At 38.7% G+C, this 26,754-nt stretch overlaps 1 protein-coding gene and 1 non-coding gene across 2 annotated transcripts in view; both read left to right on the top strand.

Annotated features, from left to right (window-relative positions):
• Alkbh8 (alkB homolog 8, tRNA methyltransferase) overlaps window positions 1–26,754 on the top strand; it is a 46,866-nt gene that overhangs the window by 13,271 nt on the left and 6,841 nt on the right. Inside the window, exons 6-11 of the mRNA XM_055595858.1 lie at window positions 248–352; window positions 2,091–2,161; window positions 9,839–9,945; window positions 14,629–14,780; window positions 17,219–17,475; window positions 24,878–25,027. Coding sequence (XP_055451833.1) covers window positions 248–352; window positions 2,091–2,161; window positions 9,839–9,945; window positions 14,629–14,780; window positions 17,219–17,475; window positions 24,878–25,027 — 842 coding nt within the window. The remainder of the gene's footprint in view (window positions 1–247; window positions 353–2,090; window positions 2,162–9,838; window positions 9,946–14,628; window positions 14,781–17,218; window positions 17,476–24,877; window positions 25,028–26,754) is intronic.
• LOC129668101 (small nucleolar RNA SNORA24) lies at window positions 5,395–5,524 on the top strand. Its single transcript, XR_008718869.1, has one exon. It is a non-coding gene; the product is annotated as a small nucleolar RNA SNORA24 (small nucleolar RNA).

Raw genomic sequence — 26,754 nt, 5'->3', positions numbered from 1 at the left:
AATTGTAAAAGTTATTATTAGTAAGATTATTATTTTGTGCCTTTTTGGTAGAATCAATGGTATAATAACTTTAAAGGATTTTTACAAGTCTATTTTTTAATTTGGTTTTCCTGTGGATTTATTATCTTTGTTTTTGATTGCAGCACTATAAAAACTCTGATCACTATCATAGTGTTACTCTTTTTTTATTCTTGGTTAAACATGCAGATATTTGAGTGTGTTTTGCTTTTCTGATTGCCAACTTTAGGTCTTCCTGATATTTGCAATAGCATTTTGGAGAAATGGTTGAAAGAAGGTTACATTAAGCATAAACCAGATCAGTTGACCATAAATCAGTATGAGCCTGGACATGGTAGGTGTTTCTTTTATAAAAACATTTCTTTGGCTTTAGATCATTTATTTTCTTTTATGTATGTGAGTGTTTTGGCCACATGCACATTTGTGAATCACATGTGTCTGTAATGCCCTTGGAGGTCAGAAGAGAGCATCCTGTTCTGTGGAGCTGGAGTTTTGTGTGGCTGTGAGCGGCTGTGTAGGTCCTCTGAAAGAAGAGCAGCTGTTCTTCACCACACAGCCCTGTCTCCAGCCACAGCTGTTTCTTCTTTAAAATCCCAGTTGTGTATTTCTGAATTCAGAAGTGTGTGGGCTGGCTGTGGTGGCTCACACCTGTGATCCCAGCACTCCGGGAGGCAGAGGCAGGCAGATCTCTGTGAGTTTGAGACCAGGCTGGTCTACAAAGTGAATCCAGGACAGCCAGTGCTGCACAGAGAAACCCTGTCTTGAAAAACAAACAAAGGAGCAAACAAAAAAACCAAAAATTTTTTAGATCAAAAGTTAAAATTCAGTGGTTTTTGTTTTATTTTAGCTGAAACTCATTTTAGGCTGCCTTGCCTGTATTCAGTATCTGTATTGCTTCTTATCACTTGCAGGCTGTACCTCCATTCCTTTGAGGAACTTCCGTTATAAAACATAATTAAATGTTTAAATTGCTGCTTGTGGTTTTTGCTTGTTTTTGTTCCTCTCTCAACATGTTAGAGATGGAGTTAGTAGCTTGGAAAACAAACAAACAAAAAATGTATGATGGAACAAGCATTAATTCACAGACAGGAAGAAGTCTAACTGCTGGGAGGATTTCTCTCTTCTGTTTTAGAATGTGGAAGATAATTCTGGGAGTATGTGCCAGTGAAAACATTTCATATAGATTTGCTGCCTTTATTAATATCGTCTTCATCTAATGTTTGTAGTACTTAAGTACTTATTTTTAGGGTTTTAGTTTTGGCAGTAGCAGGAACTTTCCCCCTGCTTTTCTCATGCTTTGCTTTATTTTATTTTTTGTTGTTTTATTGTGGTGCTGAGTATTAACCTAGGGGCCTAGTACCTGCTAATCACAAGCCCCGTCCCTGAGCTACATTCCCAGATCCCAAGGCTAAGTCTTAGTCTGTAGCCAGACTGACTCAAACTGGACCTCCGCCTGCCCCAGTTCCCAGTGCTAGAGGGTTGCAGGTGTCTGCTGCCAGGCTCATAGTGTAAGTACTTGAACAGCATGGTTTCCTGTCTAGCTTTTCATTGGTCTGGACATCCCTGAGGAGGATGTATCTTTCTTCTTTGTATCTTTTCTCTGTGTTGCAGTTTCTTTACCGAGGGCAGCTCATATACTAGACTGATGAACGAAAGAAGCTGTGTCTTAATTACCGATACTGTCTTAATTACCGATACACTTAGTCTTTATACATGCCCTCTGCTCTCCAAGTCCTTGAGAGTCCTAGTGCTTGGTGGGGAGGGCAGGATAGTGTTTGTCTTCCACATTTGTCCTCTTGTGCTGTGATGGAAAGTGTCCTATTAAGCAGTGACTGCTGAGTCTTGATTTTATAGTCAAGTCTTACTGTCATTTTATCTTGAAGCTGAGATATTCTGTTTCAGATTTAGTTTAAATTTGCTGAGTCATATTTATTGTTTGCCTTTAACTAAGATTGTAGAACCTTTTTAAGAACCAAACAACCTTTTCATTGTACTTATGGGAAAGCTACATGTGTGTATAGTCTAAATCTACAATGGGCAATTAAGTGATGTTGTCGTGTTTTCTGTCTCAGGAATTCCTGCCCATATTGACACACATTCTGCATTTGAGGATGAAATTATTTCTCTCAGTTTGGGGTCAGCGGTAAGTGCAGCCCTGAAGCATTTTTTAAATCAGCTTTTATAATTTTTTTTTTAAACCTTGTACATTGCCCCTCCCACTTCATGGAACTAAATATTCTAATTAAAAGAAATTAAGATGTTTAAATGGAGAGGGCATTATTAACTCTTTAAGTTCTTCTAGAGTGAGTTTTTATAGGCTCTCTTTTCAGATGTGTGAAGTTTTACTTTATAGCTTATCAGATGCCAGGAAAAAAAGTATACTTCTATTTTTCACATTAGTGGTTAGGTAAAATACAGATTTTTCTCTGGTACATTTTAGCCAACTTTTGACCTACCTTTGCAACATTGACTCCTGGTGGCAAAATATAATAGTGGCAAAAGAAAATAGAGTAATGACAGACCTGAAATACACATGCCTGGAAATTCTAGTCATTCATTCTATTCATTCATTCATTCATTCATTCATTCGTTTGTTGCTGCTGTTTAGACATAGTCTCTTTGACCTTGAGCTTCCTAGGTAGAATAGGCTGCTCTGGAACTCACAAAGATCCATCTGTCTCTGCTACCTGAGTGCTAGGAGTGGAGGTATGTGCCACCACACTTAGCCACATGGGAGTGCTTTTTATTTAGGTAACTTGAGTCAGACCTTTCAGAAACTTAGCAAAGGATCATTTCTGCTCTTCCGGGTGAAGAAGAAGCCCATGTTCAGTCAGTGTTTAGTTTCTGTAGTTGCACTTTGCTTGAGCAGCTAAATATGCAGAACCATTATTTAAAATGGTGAATGTAAGCCCCTCAAGGTACGAGTGCCCAAGCCCCATTGCAGACTACTCTGACAGCCAGCTCCAGCTCCTTGAGACATATGAGTGGCCAGGCCCAAATCCCAGACTGTTCTAATGCTTTTCATGGCCATTTCTAGCCCTTGGAGATGAAGATGGCCAGGCTCTGCCCTATAGAAAAAAAATACAAGGTCAGGCCACCAAATCCCATCAATCCCTGAGATTGCCCCAGTATAAGGGCATAGAATACCACCAATCCATGCATTTGCTCCAGATCAGGCCACAGAATCCCAGCAGTCCTTGAGCCTGCCCAAGGTCATTCCACAAAATCCCAACAATCCCAGACCATCCTGGAAAGCTCTGTCCTCACCAAGAAGCTGTCTTTAAAGCCTGCTTCCTGCTCTGTTCTTTGCTCCTTCCTTTCTGAGCAGAGGCAGCCATCCTCTTGTGTCTTTCCCAATAAATATCTTGTATGAGGTTTGTTGTGGGGTATGACTTTGTGATAGTCCTTGGCTCCCAACTGCCTGGGTACCTTTTCCCTCATAGCTGTAACATTTACTGTATTAACAGAAAATTACAAATGGATGTTCAGACAGAAAAAAAAAAAAAAAAAAACCCTAAATCCAGGATAATTCTTGAAATATTGAGATCATCTGATCTAAATAGAGGTTTCTTGAAAATCTGATGTCATTCCTAGAAGCAAATACTATTTGTCTCTCCCCTTCCTCTCCCGCTCCTTTGCTCCTCCTCCTTTTGTCTCTCTTCCCCTATATATAGTTCCCATCTCTATAGTCTAAGTGCTTTGGCTTCTTAACCTTTGCTGTATTCTAGTGATCATTTTGATGCTGTGTTTAAAGAACTAGTAATGTTTATTTGATACAGTAAAACCATCAGTTACATATGTGGATTCTTGGTATGGAAGGCTTCAGAAATAATGAGCATGGGAGAAAAACAAGAGTTGTTCCATGTTGCTGATCCTTGCTTGTAGTTTTAGAAGTCCAGTGAGTAACATCCTTGAATTTTCTTTCCAAAGTTGAGAAATTTGAAAGCAGACAAGTGGAGATCAGTCTGTTTTCAACTTTATACTGAGAAAAATGGTGGTAGACCTCACTATACATCTATGGCCAAGTGGACATTTCACTTTTTACCTTTGAGTTACAGAAACACTGTCCTTGTTCCCAGCCCAGACTCTGCTTAGAGGAAGAGGCGAACTGTAACATTGGACCAAAAGTATCATATTAGATCCTACAAACTGGCTGGTTCTGAAAAAGATTGAAGAAAACCACAGGGACAAGTGAGCCAAGCTAATAGTTGAGCCAGCATTGCTGCTGTCCTGGGACGCTATAAGCAAGTGGGTAGGTAAAAGTTAGGAGTGTGTATTACCCTAAGGACTTTCTATGTCCACCCAGCTCTGAATAATGACATGGAGACTTATATTTATTTATTTATCATAGCTTTTGAGTTTAGCTTACTCTTGTTCCCAATTAGCTCTTTTATCTTAAATAAATTTATATTAATATATGTTCTGCCTCGTGATTCATTACCTTTCATTACCTTAGTCTCCTAGTCTCTGCTTCTTCTTCCAAGTCCGGCTGGCGATTCTCTCGCCTTTGGTTCCCTCCTGTGACCCTCTCTTTTCACCTGGAAGTCCTGCCTATTCCCTCCTGCCTTTGCTATAGGCCATTCAGCTCTTTAACCAATCAGAAGGTGATAGGATGTTTACAAAATACGATGCAGCCATAGGGATAACAGTACAAAGTCAGGCCTGTACTCAGCTCACTGCTGGTACAAAATCCCAACAAGTGTGTTTCCTGTTTCTCCTTGAAAAATTTGCTTTGCCCCCCACCCCAAGGAAATATGAAAGCTGGGGGGGGGGGTTTCCGTGTTTTTCTAACACCTCAAAAATCACTGGGAGTGTTTAATTAAACCTTGTAGGCAGGCAAATCTTTTGCTTTCTTTGAACTGAAATCTCTTTGATTATTATTTCTATTTGTTTTCTCTGGAGATGTGGTTCTTCAGCTGGTGGTGGAATGGTATATTAAGTTTTTAGTTAAAACTTTCTTTGTAATAGCTAGAAAGCAGACAGGTTATAGTTATGACAGGAAAAGCTTTTACCTTAAAAGATAGTTTGTGGGGAAGTAAATCATTGAAATTTCGAAAAATTCAAAACTAACATTTCAGATTATCATGCTAGTAAAAATAGAATTCTAAATCTGAGCCTGTATTTCATCCATCAGGTGGGATTAATGTATTACTTTCCTTACAAAAGGATTATGGTGAGAAGAAAATAAGTTAATCTTGTGAAAGTGCTGTTCAAATTGGAGCCATACATCTAGGTAAAGACTCAAGAGGGCTTGTCCACTAGGAGTCCTTGCTTTAAGCCTTTATTTTGGTGGAAAGGGAAGGCCCTTGTCCCCATGACCTGAAAGCAAGTTTTCCCATCCTTGGCATCGTCAGTTGTTTCAAGAAATTTTCTCCGTGTAGTGTACCTTTGGGACCTGTCTACTGTGTCAGCTTCCTTTTCTAGCCACTGAAGAGCAGATTCTTGTTTATTGGCACAGTCGTCACCATTTAATTGGTATCATATTCTAATTTGCACAGTAACCTTCTTCACTGTGAAGAAATTATGGAATGCCAGGTGATTGGGTGTACTTAAGCAAACTAACATGAAAACATTTCAGTGCCTAATGAGTAGTGTACGGGTCCATACCATGCCTACGGCTGCCTGTATACAGTAGGCCGTATAGCTGCCTGTTGCCTAGTGGTCAGGGCGCCTTTCAGTTTCCTGTCTTACTGGAATAAGATTTTTGTGTCATTGCTTTGTTTTGTTTTGCTCCCCCCCCCCCAAATCTAAGAGGATACATTTATATTACTTTTTTTTTCCTTTCTTGGGAAATTTCTAAGATTCCTTCTAATTCTTAAATGTTCTAACTCAAGGTGTTCCTGTGAGGTTCTTCTTCATTTTAATCTAAGTCTTACTTCAATAACTTAATTACTATCCTAACTGTATTTTACTGGTCTTATATTTCTAAAAAGGTAAAGTTAGGAAAATGTTGCATGTGCTAGCTCCTACATTAATCCCAGCACTCAAGAGGCTAAAGCAGGAAGATTACCATGAATCTGGGACCAGCCTGGCCTATAGACTGAGACTCTGTTATAAAACCAAACCCAACTGAAAGCAAAACAAAACTGGAAACAGTAGTGTACCTCCTATAGAGAGCCAAAAATAGCCTTTACTTTTTTTCAGAGATATTTGTATTGCTTCTACAGTTAAATTATGGTCATCTTCAAGGCTTTTGTACCTCTGAAAGTGCTTCACATATATAAACATATATTTCTTGATGTGTATTCATGTGGGGATATTTTTAGCTGCTTGTAAGAATAAAAATAATTACATAATAAATTAAGTTGGTATCTCCAGTAACAAGATGCTTTTTGAAGACTAGGTCGAGTTCTGTTGCCTAAGGTCTTGCTTAGTGAGATACAAGCCAGGGGTAGGATACCTCAGGACATGTGAAAATAATAGACACCCTGTATAGTTTCATTTAAGTGATCCTTCATGATAGGTTTGTTCTGTTAGAAACTGAAGCCTGTTTTGTCTGGTCAAGTGTGTTTTGAATCATGCTCTTTCAATAAATTTCCTTGTGATAATGAGCTAGGAGTGTTGGACAGATAATCCGTTCAGCAAATGCCATAGGGACTCAGTCAGCTGAAGATGCCATGATCATTTAATGTGCAAAACATGGATCAAGTTTTTATTATAAATTAAAATTTGATGAGGGCATAACTTGAAAAATGAAGCTAAGTATTGATAGTTGATTTTTTTTCCTTTTAACAATAGTTAGTTTGTATCATAACTACTACTTTTTAAACAAAGTTATATGGACTTTGACTTGCTATTGGTTTTTTGATAAAATATGGAAACATAGTAAAAAAATTCTTCACATGACTTTTACAGCCTTAGTTATTATAAAGAGGTCATCCTGCCCATAAAAATGGAGTTTTGTTTTTTTTTCAATCAGTTTTTTTGTTTGTCATTTGTTTGTTGGGACAAGGTCTTACACTGTAGTGCAGGCTGTCATGGACCTCAGTAGCCCAGGCTGGCTTTGAATTAGTGGTAACCTACCTCCCTCAGCATCTGAGTGCTTAGATAACGGGTGAGAGCCAGCATATTGGATTTCTAGGACTCTCTCTTAGCTTTTTGATATTCCTAGAAACACTAATTATGTCCTGAGTGCTTGATTTTCAGATATGAAGTATTGTAGCCAGTGATTTAAATAATCCTTAGAAATCCTTTTGTCAACTTTAGAAAATCTTGTGATATTCTTGAGAGAATTTGTAATGTTAATTTGCTTATATTTGCATTTCATTAGCTAGTATTTTTGATGTCGATATTCACAAAAAGACTGACAAAGTTGGCAGGGTAATAGCTGATGCTGGACATTCAGAAAATCTTACATTACTAATTTTATAAAAGTGGTTCATCAATAAATATTTCTTCTTTTCCCCGGTGCTGGGGACTGAGCTCAGTAATTCTCGCATTCCCGTTACCATGACACTAAATTACATTACATTGCCATGGAGCTACATCCCCAGACCCATCAGTACATACTTCTCATTGCATGGCCTTTACAGTCCAGTGGGACGGAATCATCAGATATATGGACAGTAAAGGTCCCATCTAATGAATGTCCTCTATGGGGTCGCATCCATTGTTGTACTGTGTTTCATCACATTCTGGTCTTCAGCACATACTAACAACAACAACAACAACAAACCCAAGATATATTCTTGACATAATTTAAAACAATACATATAATCTGGGTATTGATTTCAGCTGCAGCCTCAAATACGACCTTCAGTATTTGCATGTATAAGAAGTGTTAACAGGTTGGGATGCCAAACCATCTCATTTTTATGATTCTCAGGTTCAACTTGCCTAAATCATTCTCACTGCCAGCCTCTTGCCGCCCACTTCATTCCTCTCTGCATAGTAAAAGAGGTCCCTGGTCCCTCTGGTTTTGAATTCTAGGTCATGATTGCTTTAGAATTGGCAAACATTTTTGACATGTATTTTAAGGAATCTAATTCTTTTCAGTGCTGGGATTTGAACCCAGGGCCTCATTCATGCTAAGCTATGCTACTGAGCTATGCCTGGGTCCCTATAACTGCTCTGAATCACGGCTTACTGCATCTCATGCTTTCTTTTGAACCAAGTTTAAATGAAGGAGGTTAATACAAATGAGCTCATAATTATCTCGCACACTCAGCTGAGTACATGCAGCCATCATCACCTCCGTTTCCATAGGACTGTTTTCCTCAGTAATGTGAGAAAAAAAAGTTTCTAGCCTAAGTTTTCTACAATACGATATTAAATAGGAATACCTAATGCCCTAAAAGTATCTTAGCTTGTTTTGTGATTCTTTAATAAAGTTTCTCATGTTGTGGTGACTCCAACCATAAAATTATTTTCTTTGCTACTTTATAATGTTAACTTTGCTACCATTATGAATTGTAATATAAATATCTGATGTTTCTGCTGGTCTCAGGGGTTGTTTGACGTCACAGATTAAAAACCAATCTGCTAAAGCTTCTTTTACCTTTGAAGCTAAGTAAGCTTAGCATTTTTCAAGACTTTTTCCTTTTATATTTTGTTTCTTACAGTTACATTTTGATGTGTTTATTTATTCCCTCAATACTAATGGGTTTGTTTATTCTATGTTTGGGCTTATTGAGTTTATGGAATCTTTAGGTTACTTTTATCCATCAGTTTTATACAGTTGTTAGGCCCTGTCTCTTCACCATTCCTCTATAGTCTTTATTTTTACTTTTCTTGTTTTCTATATTTTATCTCTTTACACTTTACACAAGCCACTAAGCGGTTGCTTCTGTTAACTTTTTTGTTTTGTTTTATTGAGACGGAGTTTCTCTGTGTGGCCTTGGCTGTCCTGGACTCCCTGGACCAGGCTGGCACAGCAGTCTGCCTACCTCTGCTTCCCAGGATGCTGGGGTTGCAGGCATGCACCATATACCCAATTATTTACAGATCATTTTTATGTATATTACCTAGTTAGGTCCAGTATTTTATTTTTGAAATAGGTTGATTTGTTCACTCAAAAATCATTTTTTGTTCAATTCTGTACTATGCTCTTTAAATTTCCATTCATCAGCTGCTACTGTCTATCGTCTGAAACCCCTGGTATTTGATGGGTTCCTAAGATTGAACATCTTCTTAGGTATTGTGTTTTTGCAGGTCCATTTAGAATATTTGAGTGTAACTCAATATTTTTCTTATTTTTTTCTTATTTTTCTTATTTTTTCTCATCTGTTTGTATCTAATTCCAGTGTGTTATATGGCTTTCAGAGTACCACGTAGATTAAATGAGACTCCAAATCTAATATTATTTTCCCTTAGATTATTGCTTATTAACATTCTATTGATAATAAAATATGATACTTTTCTGCATTTGCTATGTACCAAACACTGTGGTTTATATCCATTATATATTGTTTAATTCATGCATCCATCCTATGAGTATTAAGGAAACCAGGGTGCAGAAAAGCTCCCTGACTATGACACATGGCCCCTAAACTGAAGAAGCAGACTAGGAGTGTGTCAGATTAGTGTTCCCATGAGATCCTCACACTACCTGCCTTATAATTTCCTAGGTGTGAGTCCCAGAAATGGGGATTTCTGAGCTTCACTCCATGTTTGCCCAGTCTCGATCTTAATACACAAATATGTTACCCCAGTAGGTCACCTGTCCTTATTGTATTCTATTAGAGGAAGTTGTCAGTTTCTTTCTATTAACATAGCAATAAAGTCAGCATAAATGAGTTATCCTAACTCCTGTAGTGTATGAAATTAGACTCCGTATTAAGCTTACTTGGTGATAACCTTTCCACTCTTGATTTTCTCCAAGATTGTTATGGATTTTAAGCATCCAGAGGGAGCCACAGTACAAGTTATGTTACCTCGTCGGAGTCTGCTGGTGATGACAGGGGAATCTAGATACCTCTGGACTCACGGGTATGTACTGAGATAACCGTGGTGAGCGATGAGACGTTTTCTGCTTAGTGGAACTTCTCGTTCTTCTTTGTCTGGTTGTCTGAGCTGCTGAAGCCATGTCCTGTGCTTGACACCAAATCCTTTGGGAACAGACCTCCTAGGATGTATGCAGAGTTTGTTTTCCATACACTGCCTTTGTATTTTGAAAAGATTTCAAATTTGAAGAAAAATCATAAGTGTAATATAGCAAACTCACTTCACCTTTTACCTATAGATCTCGGTTGAAACATTTTGCTATGACTTTTACTTTTTCTCATGGTATCATCATTGTTTTTACTTAATCCTTTGAGAACAACTTATAACATCATAATTCTTCTTCATTTTGGTGGAAATGCATTTTAATTTTTTTCTTTTCTTTTAAGATTCATTTATTTATTTTGTATACAGTAGTCTGCCTTCATGTGAGCCTGCGCACCAGAAGAGGGCAGGAGATGTTATTACAGATGGTTGTGAGCCACCATGTGGTTGCTGGGAATTGAACTCAGGACCTTGGGAAGAACAGCCAGTGCTCTTAACCTCTGAGCCATCTCTCCAGCCTGTATCTTATTAATTTTTTTTGAGGACAGAACATTATACTGCTAGAATCTATGTGTATGTGAGAAAGTGTGTATACATGCAAAAATAATTAAGATATTGCTCAAATTTGTAGCCTACATATTTAAAATATTCAAGAAAATGATCATGTTATTGTATCAGTAACTTGTCTTTCATTTTATTTTCTTATTTGTTATTTGTTTATTTTGTTTGTTTATTGAAGATTGAGTCTTCTCTCATACAGTATGCCCTGATCATAGTTTTCCCTCCTCCACTCCTCCCTGCTCCTTCTCACCTCCACTGTCCTTCCCACTTCGATACATTCCCCTTCTCTTTCTTCTTAGAATAGAGCAGACCTCCAAGAGAGTACAGCCAAATAGGACAAAACAAGATACAATAAGACAAGGCAAATGCCCTCATTTTGAGGTTGTATAAGGCAACCCAATGGGAGGAAAAGAGTCTCAAGAGCAGGCCAAAGAGTCTGGGGTACACCTGCCCCTGCTGTTAGAAGTCCCACAGAGACACCAAGCCAGCACCCATGACCTATGCGCAGAGGACCTGGTGCAGACCCATTCAGCCCTGGGCTTGCTATCTCAGTGCTTGGAGGCCCATGTGGACCCTGCTTAGCTCTTCACTGGGCCATGTTCTCCTGCTTTCCTCCATTTCCTTTGGCTCCTAAAAATCTTTCCTCCCCTACTCTGCTTCCTCAGGGTTCTGGGAACTCCAAGGGGAAGGACCTGATGGAGACCTCCAATTTAGACTTTAATGTGGGTCTCTGCTCCTGCTTCCATCTGCTACCAGAGGAAGCCTCTCTGATGACAAATATAAAAGAGACCTGTCTATGGGTATAGTATAGAATAATAATAATAATAATAATTATTATTATTATTATTATTATTATTATTATTATTATTATTATTATTATTGCCAGTTGTGTCTTATTCTACCCCGATCTCTAGGCTATCCAGTCTCTGGTTCCTGGCCATCCAGGCAATGTAAGACATGGGCTCACTCTTGGGTTGGCCTCAAGTTAAACCAAACATTGGTTGGCCACTCCCACAAATTCTGTGCCACCATTGCTCCAGCACATCTTGTAAACAAGACAGACTGTAGGTCAAGGGTTGATGTCCAAGTTTCTCTTTCCATAGCCTATAGAGTACTTCCTCACGCCAGAGGGATTAGAACACAGGATGAAGGCTCCTCAACCTCTCTACATTAGTGAGCTATGTGGATGTTGTCCTTGGCAAGGGGCCCCACTGTCAGTTTTTCCAAGAGTGACCTTCCGTCCTAATATCAGCCTGGGTTGTTATGGAATCTGCACAGGACCCCCTCAGCCAACAGCACTACCAAATGCAACCCAGTCCCACTACTGTAAGCCTTGCCTGCTACAAAAGATTGCCAGTTCAGACTCTGGATTCGCTATTACTAGGACTCCTCACAAGGGTCACCTTTATAGGTTCCAGGAAGTTTCCACTGGACACGGTTTTCACTTCATATCAATGCCTCCCAATTCGAGCTGTCTCTCCCTGCCTTCTCTCCCTTCTTCCCCTCCCACCTCCCCCACCTGGTCACTCCTGCTCTTGCCCTTCCTCTGTTGTTGTGTGCCGTGCCCTCTGGACTCCCCAGGTCTATTCTATTTCCTGTTCTCAGGGGTATAGGTCCATGCCCACCCTGTGGAGCCCTCTTTACCTGTCCTCTCTGGGTCTGTGGATTGTAGTTTATTATTTACTGAACAGCTAATATCCTCTTATAAGTAAAGACATACATATTTGTCTTTCTTGCTCTCAGTTACCTCAGTCTGGATGACTTTTTCTAGTTCCACCCATTTGCCTGGTATCCATTCTTTGGTAGAGGGATCTCCAGGTTGTCAGTTTCTGGCTATTGTGAATAAAGCCACAGTGAACATAACTGAGCAAGGATCCTGGTGGTAGGATGAAGTGCTTTTTGTGTCTATGCCAAAAAGTGAAGTAGAGGTAGTTTTTGAGGTAGATCGAATCCTAATTCTCTGAGGACACAATATTGTTTTCCATACTGGCTGTAAACGTTTGAAAGTTCACCAGCAATAGACCTTGCTGCACATCTCCCCTGCATGAGCTGTCACTTATTGGTCTGAGTCATACTGACAGGTGTGAGCTAGAATGTCAAAAGTCATTTTGATTTGCATTTTTCTAATGGCTGGGGATGTTGAACATTTCTTTGTTTTTCAGCCATTTGAGATTCCTCTGTTGGGAATTCTCTGTTTAGATCTTTACCCCATTTCCTAATTGGATTATTTGGGTTTTTTTATATCTAATTTCTTGAATTCTTTACATATTTTGGATATTAGACCGCTGTCTGATGTGGAGGTGGTAAATATCTTTTTCCTTTCTGAAGACTACCTCTTTGTCTAAGTGACAGTGTCCTTAGCCCTACAGAAGCTTTTTGGTTTCGTGAGGGCCCATTCATTCATTGTTGATTTTTACTGCCTACACGATTGGTGGTGTTAAGAAAGCTGTCTCCTATACTAACATGTTTTCAAATGCTACTTTATTGGGGGTTCCTTAAAGCTTATTACCTCCCTTCCAATCTCCCAACCCCAGTTAGGGGAAAAAGAAGATTGTGAGGGGAAGGGGATGTAGCCCTCTTTATTTCTTCCTGCTGGGTATGGTCAGAGGATTCTTTTGGGGGCAATATTAATATCCATCGCCAGGAAATCCAGAAGTTGAGGTAACCAACAAACTAGCAAGCCAGCAAGTACAGCAAGTAGTCCTCCTGCACCTTCTCCAGGCCACCACACTTCTTTCCTCTGGGCTGTCAGAGCTACACCCCACAAAGCCCTCAGGATTAAACTAAACCATGCTCTGCACGAGACAATTAACAGGTGTGAACAAACTAAAATTCTCCCACTTGGAATCATAACAAAAACATGTTTACATATCATAAACCAAAACATCCACAATGCTAGGGACAACCTTGAGAATTGGGTTTAAGAGTTTGAGTCTTAAACAAAACAAAACGACAGATGACCTGATTTTGTTTATTTTGATGGCCACTAAAATATTTGCACTTTAAATAAATACAATCTAATCCATTTTTTAAAACACTTTTAGAATTTTGAGAATAAGCACTTTTTCTTTTTTGTTTCAGGCTCTTTGGGTTGTCGCTTCTTCCTTAACCTTTTTAGAATAATGGCCTCGTAGTAAATGAGAAACACAGTTACTTTGCATATATGTTGTGAAAACATTTCAGTCTCTTCTTGGAAATGCATAGCTTCTCCCCTGATTTTTATAAAACCCATTACTCCTTGGGTTTTATAGGGGAGTACCTTTGCAAGTCAGGGCCAAGGTCTGTTGTCCACATCACACCAAGGAACGGATGTCACACTGGAGATTCATTTGCTGGGGTTGGGGGAGAACAAGTGGAATGAAAGGCCGTCTCAGGGTTAGGACCTGAGAGACGAGCAGGCCGTGATGTCAGGGACCTTTGAAAGGGTCACATGTCACACTGGCAGCCGCACTGGCAGCTGGTGATCATGTCGATGCTGGTGCTGAGTAATGGAAGGTGGGCGGGGGCTGACAGTTTTGAAAATACATGTTACTAAATGTTAATAGTAGTTATTTATCAAAGTTTGGATTATAAGTAATACTAATGTTTAAAGCTGGTGTAAGGATTGTAAATTCTTTGTAATATTTTTAAGAGAAAGAAAAATAAATATCAACATTGTTTTTGAAGGTTGCCATTGACATTCATAACCTCCAAAGTGACTGATTGTGTCTGTCTGTGTGTGTGTGTGTGTGTGTGTGTGTGTGCGCGTGCGCGCACTGCAGAAAGAGATAGAAGAAAAGGTAAGAGATAGAGATGGAGAAGAGAGTGATAGAGAAAGGAAAATAAGTAGTATACCAGTTACTGGGATGAGTATTAAGATCTTTGATGAAAGGGAGAATAAATTGAAATAAGCATGCCGGCATAGGAAATGAACTTGTTAAAACAAAATCCCAACCTGCTATATGTACATTCTTTCCCAAGTACATTGTAATTTGCAGAGTGTCATAGATTTGAAAAGGTATGTTAATTCCAACATTTGTTGTGTTTCTTAAATATTGTTCTCACTAAAATGTTTATTGTGTTCAGAATTACACCTAGAAAATTTGATACCGTTCAAGCATCTGAGCAGTTCAAAGGTGGAATAATCACCAGTGACATCGGAGACTTGACTTTAAACAAGAGGGGAATGCGAACATCATTCACATTTAGGAAAGTGCGGCGAATGCCCTGTAATTGTAGTAAGTCTCTACTTCTGTATATGCTGGTATGAAAATCCCTTAAGGCCATCAGTACTTAGAGAGGTTTTTCTTGTCTTCTCCGGTCTTCTGAATTCGTTCTTGTGTTCGGCTTTCACAGCACTTCTCTGACTTCCATCAGTGGTGTTTATGTTCTTCAAAGGCCGAGGCTATATTTTATCATTAACTTATCTGAAATTTGAGTGCCAAGAAAATGCTTTAGTTTTTAAAATAACAGTTAAGAGTGATTGTAGGGTGATAAAACATTATTCATGCAGAAATGGCTTTTGTTGGAAATGCTTGTCAGCCTTTTGCAATTTTTTTTAATTTTAATTTTTTATATTAGTTACAATTTATTTACTTTGTATCCCAGCTGTAGCAACCTCCCTCACTCCCTCCCAATCTCACCCTCCCTCCCTCATCTCCTCCCATGCCCCTCTCCAAGTCTACTGATAGGGGAGATCCTCCCCTTTTCTCTGACCCTGGCCTATCAGGTTTCATCAGGACTGGCTGCCTTGTCTTCCTCTGTGGCCTGGCAAGGCTGCTTCCCGCTCAGGGGAAGGTGATCAAAGAGCCAGCCACTGAGTTCATGTCAGAGACAGTCCCTGTTCCCCTTACTAGGAAACTCACTTGGATACTGAGATGCCATGGGCTACATCTGAGCAGGGGTTCAAGGTTATCTCCATGCATGGTCCCTGTTTGGAGTATCAGTCTCAGAAAAGACCCCTGTGTCCAGATTTTTTGGTTCTGTTGCTCTCCTTGTGGAGCTCCTATCCCCTCCAGGTCTTACTGTCTCCCCCTTCTTTCATAAGATTCCCTGCATTATGCCCAAAGTTTGGCTATGCGTCTCAGCATCTGCTTTGATACACTGCTGAGTAGAGTCTTTCAGAGGCCCTCTGTGGTAGGCTCCTGTCCTGTTCCCTGTTTTCTCCCTCTTCCACTGTCCACCCCATTTGTCTTTCTGAGTGAGGATTGATCGTCTATGCATTATTTTTAATCCCAGCAGGGAAGATGGAGATGAATGATTGCTTGTGTAGGTGATTATGGGAGTAAGTGGTGGCTTATAATTTAGTTATTTTGAAAATGTGGAAGGATCAAAAAGGAACTGCTCAGGATGCTATTCTGACTTGTTTATATAAGTATGTTGTTCCCTGGATTTATTTCTTGCACTTAACAAAAATTTCTTTTACTTCATAAATGATAATTTGTAATTAACAGGAATCAGAGAATGCTTTTCATATCACAGGTATTTCAATTTGGGGTAGCCTACAACAGTAGCTGTTATATTTAGCTGTAATCATAAAGAACATTTTAAGTTATAAATCTTTTCTCTCAGGGCTAGAGAGATGGGTTAGCTGTAGCTCTTCCAGAGGACCTCAGTTTGCTTCTTCCCAGTACCCACACTGTTGGACTGTCAGGTCAGTTGCAAGGGATCTGATAGTTTCTGGCCTCCACAGGCACCGTTTTCCCACATGGTATATATAAACAGATATATACACATAAATTAAAAATACAAATAAATCTTAAAGAGCAAAACCTCTTATATCTTAAGATGATAATCCTGTTTAGAAAAACTTAAAATTGCTTATTTGTAAAGCTAAAAACGAGTCTTTACTTTTTTTGCTAACAGTGTCAATGAGTTCATAACGCGTGTTACTTTAAAGATGTTTAGGCGCGTGAAGCATTTCACACTACTGGCAGCTTTATAAGCTTTATAGAGCAGAGCTCCTCTTCTATAGCTACTTAAAAATTTGGTTGAGAAAAACTAGGTTTCTTATGCAAATTTTTCTTTGTTGTGGATGGTTATTAATTGTAAGTGAAATGCTAAAAGCATTGGGCTTTCTATTTAGTTTGCAGGGTTTTTTCCCCCCTTTTTCTTTCTTCTGCTTCTTTCTTCTTTGGCAATTTCATACATGTGTAATGAAGTTTGTTCCTTGACACTCTCCTTTACCCCTCTCCCACTGTCTGTCTTCTTCCCAACAAACTCCTACTCCTTATGTTTTTTGTTTTGTTTTGTTTTGTTTGTTTTATGACTTACTGAGTTTAGTTAGAATTACTTGTTTGAGCATGGATGTAGAATTATTTTCTGCAGTATGGACAATGTATCAGTGGTTACATTACTGAAGAAAATGATAAGCCTCCCCCCTTCAACTACTCCCAGACCTTTTCCCATATATAGATTTTACTTGATACCATAGTCTTTTGAATAGAAATTAAACGTTTACATTGCTTTATGACTTATTACTTAATAAGTCATTTTGTTATTATGATTGATTGATTGATTGAGGTGCCGTCGCCCTCTGTAAGCCTAGGAAGCATGGAACTCACTATGTAGTACAGAGTGTCCTCAAGGTCATTTTAGTTCTGGTGCTCAAACTCTCAGTGTTGGGGTTGTGGGTATGCACCGCCACACCTGGACGCAGACCTTTCTCTCCTCACAGATTACACCTCAGTTTGCGACAGACAGAGGACGGCCACACCTCCTTCCCTCCCAGAGAGCAGTAAAGCAGCGTTGCAGCTGGAGCAAGAGCATGTCCATCATGTGTATGAGGAGATTGCCAGGCACTTCAGCAGCACGAGGCACAGCCCTTGGCCACGGGTAGTGGAGTTCCTGAAAGCTCTGCCGAGGGGTTCCGTAGTGGCAGATGTTGGATGTGGAAATGGAAAGTACCTTGGCATCAACAAGGAGTTATATATGGCAAGTAATTATACTGCACCTCTCTTTTTTTTAATGTAAAAAATTGGGGAGGGGTGTTTATACATAAGTACTTTCTTTAACATCATTTTCAATCCTCCCTCTCTCAGTTCTAATTCCTCCCATGTTTCCCTCACTCTCTCAAGTTCATGGCCTCCTCTTTAACTGCTACTATTAAATACATATTCATATATATACATAAACATTCATACATTTACATATATGTATACATGTAGTCTGCTGAGTTCATGTAGTGGTGTGTGTGTGTGTGTGTGTGTGTGTGTGTGTGTTTGCAGCTGACAACTTGAGATTGGATAACCTATTGGGGGTGTTTTTCCCTGAAAAAGACCGATTCTCTCTCAACAGTCGCTAACTGCCCCATATTTCTTCATGCAGGGATGGACTTTGTGAAATTTCCCCCATCCACATCAGCATACCACCTAGTGTTGTCATTATTCACATCTTGTTTAAGCAGCCATATTGTTGAGATTCCATGTGTAGAGCTACTATCTTATGTATTATATGGATCCATTGGCTGTCAACTAAAAAAACCTATGGCCCATGGGAAAGAGTAGCATAGAAGGTGGGACATTCCGCAGGCAGAAAGGATTCTGGGATAGAACCAGGAATGGGAGATTCATCCAGGAAGATATGAGTAGGACGGTGGAATGGTACCTGAGCAGAGGTAACCAGCAACATGGCAAAATGTAGATTAGTATAAATGGGTTAATTTAAGTTATGAGCTAATTAGAGAAAAGCCTAGCTGTATGACCTAGGTATTTCTAAATATATTTTTCAGTCTCATGTGTCATTATTCCAGAAGAAAAAAACAACCACAACATCCATGGTGCAGCTTCCCTGCTATATATAGAAAATGGTTTCTCACAGCAGATGTCCTATTTCCCTAGCTCTTAAAATCTTTTTACTCCTCTTCTACAGTTTTTTGGGGGGTGGGGTTTATGCATCTGCTTTATCTTTCTTCTATTAGGATGTCCCAATAAGGAAAACCTCTCTATAAAATCCTTTCTATAGTTTATAATGATAAAGTAGTTTATTCATGATCATATTATAAAGTAAAATCTAAAAACAGGAAAAGTTGCAAAGAATATAATGCTCATATAGACCAAGGGGAATAAGAAAAAGAATTGGAGGAGTGTTAGACTAATAACTCAGTCGATAAAATGCTTGTCATAGAAGCACGAGAACCCGTTTGATCCCCCAGCACCCACATAAAAAGCTGGGTATGATAGCACATGATTGCCTTCCCAGTGTTGGGGATGCAGTGCTAGGCGGATCCCTGGGGCTCAGTGACCAAGCAGCCTAGCTGACTCAGCCCCAAGGATCATTGAGATGGACACTTTCTGAAAAAGGACACATGGAGCTGACCTGTGGCCTTCATACTTAAATGCAGACATGTACACCTACCCACATTTGTACATGTATACACATATTTAAAAGAAAAAGAATGGGCATATTTGCTAACTTTCTGCCATTGACTAAATAACAGTAATACGCTGTGACAAAGAACCACTGCAAGAACACAAAACTGGAAGCACTGTAAACTCTGGTTCCAAACGATCACATGTAACTCTTGCACCTCATCAAAGAAGCTTCTTTTGGAACAGATGAAGGCTATTATAGCCACAACTAGTCAACATGCGAAGAACACCTGATGAGGAGTTGCTGGATGCCAGCTGATACCTCTTCAGCACAGTCCCTACACCTGAATAACAGAGACTTGATCTCCAGTGTTCATTCTTTCAGAAAACAAAAGTATTGTCTCAGATTTAAAAATTTACCAACTTCACTGTGCTAGACTCAGGGCTAAAGACATTTCCAATTCTGCAATTGCCTCCTTTCATTTGTTATCATTTCTTTGAGGCTCCTTACTGTGTGAAGAAAGTTCTTTGAGTTCTCAGCATTGATGTAAATATCCCTGTTATCACTTCTCTGTGACGACTGGAGAGTTTGTTTCTCAAGATTTGGGATGAAGAAAGAGAGAAGAAGGAAGAAGGGAAGGAGTGGAAGAGATTGCATGAGTGACTGAAGGAATGAGTCATTCAATATCCAAGTTATTGAAATATTTCTGGTTGCTGAGAACCTTGACTTCTTCTCCACACTTGATACTGTGCACCAACACAAAGGAAAAACTATCCCTGCTATTAAGGGAAGGTAGCGCTGACACAAAGAGGCAGATGAAAGTAGCTTTCCTTCTACATACAATATAATCGTGTATTTAGTTCAGTTTTAGTTTGTGAATAACAGACTAAGTTTTGCTCACATTGAAGTTTTTTTTTTTAATGTGTCATATAAAATTCCATCCTATAGTTCAAAGTAAGATAATCAAATCAGACTTGATGATACCTGCCTATGGTCTCAGTTCTTGAGGAGTGCTTGGGCTTACTAAAAAGCAAACTTAAAAAAAAGAAAGTATTCTGACAAGTCTTACTGTATAACCTTTGCTGCCCTGGAACTTGTGATGTAGATCAGGCTGGCTTTGAATTCATAAACATCTGTCTGCCACTGCCTCCCAAGGGCTAGAGTTACAGGTGTGTGTTACCATGCTTGTCGGGTGTTAACTTCTTCAAAACTTCTTCAAACATGTTTCATAGTAGACTGTGCTTCCTGGAGAAGGAAAGGAGAAGACATATATTTATAAAATTAGAGATTAACACGGTATCATTTACCATCTACTCCAGTGAAATGCAGAATATTATTAAAATACCATGAAAAAACGGTCTTCTAAAAAGCTGGAAAACCTAGAAGAAATAAAATTTCTAAATACATACCATCCTCCAAATTAGAGCCAGAAGATATTGCAGACTCATTATAATCTGTGAGATCAAAGCTATAATTAAAAGGCCTTCTCTCAGAGAAACATCCAAGACTAGATAGATTCACTGCTGAATTCTATCAAAATTTCAAGGAAAATCTCATAGTGATTCTTTGTAATTTGTTCTACAAAACAGAAAATGAAGGAACTCTACCAAATCCTTTAGTAATCCAGTATTATGCTGATGTAAAACAATATAAGGACAATAAAAGGAGAGCACTACAGTCAAGTGTCTGGACGAGCACAGCTGGACACAGCAGTGCCCTTACTGAAGCCAGGGCGTCTCTGGGCTTTACATACTGCAGTTTGACTTCTTCACCGTGGGGTGTTTTCTTTTTAAAAATATTTATTCGTTTATATTATTAATTGTGAGTGTGTGAGAGAGGGAGAAAGAGAACGAGTGAGGGGGGAGGGGAGAATGTGGATTGTGTGTGTGAGGGCACTGTTCATGGAGGCTGGAAGAGGCCACCGGGTTCCCAGGTGCTGGACTTAGAGGGGGTTGTGAGCCGTCTGATGAGGGTGCTGGGAACCAAGCTTGCATCCTCTGTGAGAGCAGTATGTGCTCTTAAGCACTGAGTTATCTCTCCAACCATAAGGTTTCCGTTACAGTTTTTAAGATCTTGTGTGTGGGAATATACTTTTTAAAAGCATTCACTTATTTTATGTGTATGAGTGTTTTGCCTGTGGGTATGTACCTGGATCATATGCAGATCTGTTGTCAGATGCCAGTAACAGGCACTGGATACTCAGGAACTGGGGTATGTAACACCAGCCACCATGTATCTGTGCTGGAAGAGCAAAGTAATATCCTCTAGAAGTGTAGCAAGTCTCTTAACTGTTGAGCCATCTCTCCAGCCTAAATATTAATATATTTTTAAAAATATTAATATACTTTTAAGCCCCTATTCAGAATTTAGTGAAAGAAATTCACCTACCTGTTTTCCTATTACCCTAATAAACCAGTTTATAATAAGTATATTCATGTATTGTTTTCCCCATAAATATTTATACTGTAGTTTATATAATTTGATAGTTCATATCACTTATCTTTATTTTTATATTAACTGTCTCAAAGTTTCTAGATTTTAGATATATTAGTGACATGCCTGTATATATGGCTGTTTTCAGTTTAGTGCTATTATAAATTACCCTGTGGTGCTGCAGACTTTGCTAACTGGCGCAGCGCTTTAGTGTGTGTGAGTTCTGGGTTCTGGGTTCAATCCTATTGTGCACTTAGAATTTCCTTAGGATACATTTCATGTTGAGTATATATGCTATAATTAAAAAACAAAAAGAAATCTTACTCTGTATAAACATGTATATTGAAAGAAAGTGTGACAAGAAAGAAATATATGGATTTGGGGGATGAGGAAGATCAGGATTTTAAATCCATGGTCTATTCTTGGCTAATTACTAACTTTCTTTGACATAAAATTCCATCATCTCCACTATGGAAATAAAACTAAGTCAAAATATTTTAAAAAGAGTTTGCCTGCGTGAATTCCAAACAGGTCAGTGGCTCTTAGCCTCGTTAGCTCTTCTGTAATTTGTGTTACTTAAAAAAAAATAATTTACTTGTTTTTATTTTATATACATTTCTGTTTTGTCAGCGTATATCTGTATGAGGGTGTCAGATCCCCTGGAACAGGAGGTACAGACAGTTGTGAGCTGCCATGTGGGTGCTGGGATTGAACCTGGGTCCTCTGGAAGAGCAGCCAGTGCTCGTAACTCTTGAGCCATCTCTCCAGCCCCATTGTGCTACTTTCTAAAACACATTTTAGAAAAGTGATTATGAAGCTAAAAGTTGTGAACATTTTTATCATGATAGTTACACATAGCTTGACTAGTTGCTTTTTAAATGGTTGTGCCAGTTTGCACTATCAACGGCATTGTGGAAGGAGAGTTCTGTCACACTGCCGTCACTGTGAGATATTTGCACTATCAGCAGCGTTGTGGAAGGAGAGTTCTGTCACACTGCCGTCACTGTGAGATATTTGCACTATCAACAGCGTTGTGGAAGGAGAGTTCTGCCACACTGCTGTCACTGTGAGATAGTTTGCACTAACAGCGTTGTGTAAGGAGAGTTTTGTCACACTGCCGTCACTGTGAGATATTTTGGTAGTTCAGCTCAATGCAGTCCACTGTCCACTGCAAAAGGTATCTTTCCATTCTGTTTTCTTCCTTTCTTACCAGATAAGATAAGCAACAATTACTTTCTTGCTCTAAAAGTTATGTATTTGGTAGTTTAATAGTATAAAATGGGGCTTTAATGATTTTTTTTTAAATGTTTTTGAATATTTCCAAAGTCATGTATTTACGGTTTTGGTTTGTTTTATTTTTCTTTGAGAATTTTAAAAATAATGAAGATACAATTGGGTAGATGGCTCAGTGTGTCATACAAAGAAAAGGTTCTGAGATGAAATCCTCAGGGTCCACATAAAACCCAGCCATGGTAGCAGATGTCTGTAATTCACTGTGCCCTTCATTAAGGTGAGAGATGGAAACAGGAGAATTCTGGGCCATGTGGCTTAAAGTAGGTGGGATGCAAGAACTAACATCGGGGCTATCCTGTGACCTCCACATGTGTGGTGTGGCACCCCCTGCATGCCAGCATGCTCACACACGAACATAAACACGTGCACACATAACACATGCACAAATAGAGAAGAGTGAAGAAATATTTTTAAAGTTAATATGAATTTTTATGTATTTGAACTCGATGCAACACAATGAAATATGTAACCTCGCAAGAGTTTTGGAGTTCATGTTTTTGCTTATATATAAGCCATCTTTCTACTCTGTTGTAGGTATTATGCAGAATTATTGTGAAGAATTTCAAATACTTGTTTATACATAGTGTTATAAAAGGAAAAGGGGAAAAACATGATTTAACTGTGGTTTGTAAAGGACTACAGCAAAGGAGGTGAAAGTCTTGAGCCAGGCTGGTGCCACTTTGCCGTCCCTGGGAGGTGCAGCATTTGCCTGTGCTTTCTGTTAGTGAGGAGGAACGCTGTGTACAAATTGTCAAAAGCGTTAGCAGGAGAAGAGAGTATTTCCTCTTATTTCACTAGGCTACTAGTCTGGTTTTCTTTGTGGTTCCTAGCAACTTTCTTCTAAATAACCACTGAGCCCTGCCTTTAAAGCGGAGTGGATTTCTTTCTGTTGACTTTTAGTAAGATTCAGCTGCCAGTCACAGGTCACAACTGGGCTTACTTTTGGCTTTTGCTTTTTATGAACTGAATTTAAGTGTAAGGAAATATAGCTAACACCACACTATGCATATATCATTTGAGTGGTGTTTCCATTCTGAGTTTGTGCTTACTGGCTGAGTTGTATAGAATATATATGAAAATAAATAAACGTGATCAACTGGGTATGAATCTTAAACAAAAGGGAGATTTTTGAATGGTGATGGTCCCTTAGAACAAACTTTCCTATATTGAATTCTACCAAGGAAAGATTGCTAATTGGGAATCTATCCCATTTCATAAGTTAAATCAGCTCTAAGGACTGAATAGAGACATCATTTAATAATAACAATTGAAACTGAGCACATGTATTAAATATAATTGGGAGAGCATTGTGGATTAACTCAAACAAGAATTGTTTTGAAAAGAAAATTTTTGATATGAAAAATTCATATTCTTTATTTTTAGAAGGGCTGCAAAAGTCTTAAGAACCAACTTTTATTATAATGAAGAAATAAATGAGTAAATATGAGCTCAAACTGGCCCCTACTGTTGAATTAAATCTACCATTTTAATTACAAGTTTTAACAGAGAAAAGCATTGCTCATTATTGGATTGCAGTAAGAAAAAATGTCTCGGAATAATTATTAAATGATGGGTTAGCATTTTTGAATTTTTTAATGTCTTCCATAGTTTACATGTACACATCACAGTTATATGTGTATAGGTGTATGTGCATACACATGGGTAAATACAGTACAGAAATAGTTGGATGTTTGTATATATGTTCCTAAACAGGAAAACTTAAGCAGAAACAGCAAAGCTGCACTGAAAATGGGAAGCCCTTAGACACTTTGCACAGAGATGATCATGGGGCTCATTGGGCTTTGCCTGCTTAGGGAGGTGGAAATGTTTGCTCTGCTTGCTCTCTTCAGTGGTACCATGCATCTGTGCTGGCTTTCTTATACAGAAAGGTTTAAATAGGCAGAAGTTTACAAACTGTGAACTCAGCCACTTTGTTCTTTGTAAGGCTAAGCATTTAACAGAAAAAAAGGTTCAGTAGTTTTAAAAATTATAGTAATCTTTAACAGTAGAAAAACAAAAAAACAACGACAGAAGCAAACAGGGTTTCAGTATGTAATGCTGGCCGGCCTGGCCTGACTTTGCCTCCCACTTGCTAGGATTAATGCCACCATATCTGACCTAAATATTTTTGGTTTGAGAATTGATTTTTCTGAATGACAGTCATGACTTTGTAGCGACCGCTACAACTTGGAATGTTCTTGCTGCCTTGTGACTATGAAGCTGTGTAATTAATGTAAGGTATGAGGTAAACTTCTTGTGACCTGTAAACTAAATGTCGTAAATCTCTTTTCCGTCACAGATCGGCTGTGACCGCAGCCGGAACCTTGTGGACGTTTGTAGAGAGAGGCAGTTTCAGGCCTTAGTCTGCGATGCGTTAGCAGTTCCCATCCGAAGTGGGTCCTGTGACGCTTGTATCGCCATTGCTGTCATCCACCATTTTGCAACTGCAGTGAGTGTTGCTTTTCCCTCTATAAGAGCTTGTAACTAAAGTGAAAGGAAAAGTTTATGTGTGTGTGTGTATATACAAACATGTACACACACACGTATATATTTATTTATAGACTTTTGTGAGTCAAAATAAGCCTTTCCTTCCTTAAATTTCTTTTCTTTCTTTTACTTTTTTAGCTTTTGTCATGGTTTAAACATGAAGTATTCTACAAAAAGTCTTTTCTTGTTTTACTCATAACTGAACACATGTTAATGGTTGCTTTAATATATCCATTTATAATATAAGTCATTGCAAAATAAATGAAATGATAAGATACAAAATTTTTAACTTTACTTGCATTTATTCAATTTGGTGGTTGTGTACTGATGTGTGTACTTGCCACAGGGTGTGTGTAGGTCTAGAGAATAGCTTTGAAGCTGAGTTCTCTCCTTTTACCGCATGCATTCTGAGATTTGAGCTTCGGTCATCAGACCCTGGCAAGAACTTTACCATGAGCCATCTTTCTAGCCCCAAATATACAATGTTTAATTTTTAATTGCATTGGTTATGGAATCACTGTGTTTTTCTATGATATAACAGAGCTAGTATATTTAATTTTGATTAACTAAACTTTGTCTCATATCCAGAAACTAGAGGGCAGTAAGTACAAAGCTTTAAGATGGAAACATTGTATAAACTCAGTTTCATTTTCAAGTAGTAATCAGTTGATTTTTTTAAATTTAAATTAATAGAATCTGTAACAAGTAGTAAATCAACTGAAGGAATATGAGAAACTTACAAAAACTTATGAAAGCAATAATAATAATAATTGTTAAATATGTTTTATTGGTTTTAGTCTATATAAAGACTAAAATACCTGAATGATGGAAAGGTTATGGAGCCTACTCAGAAACTGAATTCAATTCTCAAATGCTGAGCCAGTTGTAGTGTTGAAAAACAGTATGCATTTAGAAAGTTCCAAAATATAATTTTACGTTTTATTTAAAAAAAGATAGATGGATAATAGTGAACAGATTATTTCTACACAGACAGAGGCCATACTCAGTGGTTATTTGGTGGTAGGAAAGTATCTAAATCTAGTGAAAGTAACAGATATCTCCTTTTCTGTCTGTAAAACCTGAGGGTAAAATTTTTGAGAATATGTAAGCAATTGAAAACAGACTGTGACAAGTAGCTTTTCTGGAATGAAATGGTATTTTCCTTACTTCCTTTTTTTTTTTTTTTTAAGCTTCCTACTTTTTTAAAATTTAATTTTATATATTTATTTATTACAATTTGTTCACTTTGTATCCCCACTGCAGCTTCCTCCCTTGTCTCCTCATAGTCCCACCCATCCTCTTTTCTCTCACTATGCCATTTCCTAGTCCCCTGATACGGGAGGACCTCCTCCCCTTCTATCTGACCCTAGCTTACCACGTCTCATCAAGGCTGGCTGCATCATCTTCCTCTGTGGCCTGGCAAGGCTGCACCCCTAGGGGGAGGTGATCAAAGAGCCAGCCACTGAGTTCATGTCAGAGACAAACCCCTGCCCTCCTTACTAGGGAACCTAACAGGCTTCCTTTGAACAGGGGGTCTAGGTCCTGTCCATGCATGGTCCTTAGTTGGAGTATCAGTCTCTGCAGGGCCCCCTAGGCCCAGTTATTTTGGCTCTGTTGTTCTCCTTATGGAGTTCCTGTCCCCTCCAGGTCTTTCTGTCTCCTTCTTCTTCCATAAGGATTCCTGCACTC

Source organism: Psammomys obesus, unplaced genomic scaffold (genome assembly GCF_907164565.1).
Source record: "Psammomys obesus unplaced genomic scaffold, mPsaObe1.curated_primary_1811, whole genome shotgun sequence".
Classification (NCBI taxonomy): Eukaryota; Metazoa; Chordata; class Mammalia; order Rodentia; family Muridae; genus Psammomys; species Psammomys obesus.
The sequence above is the reverse complement of the archived record's forward strand: the minus strand, read 5'-3'. Positions and strand labels throughout refer to the sequence as shown.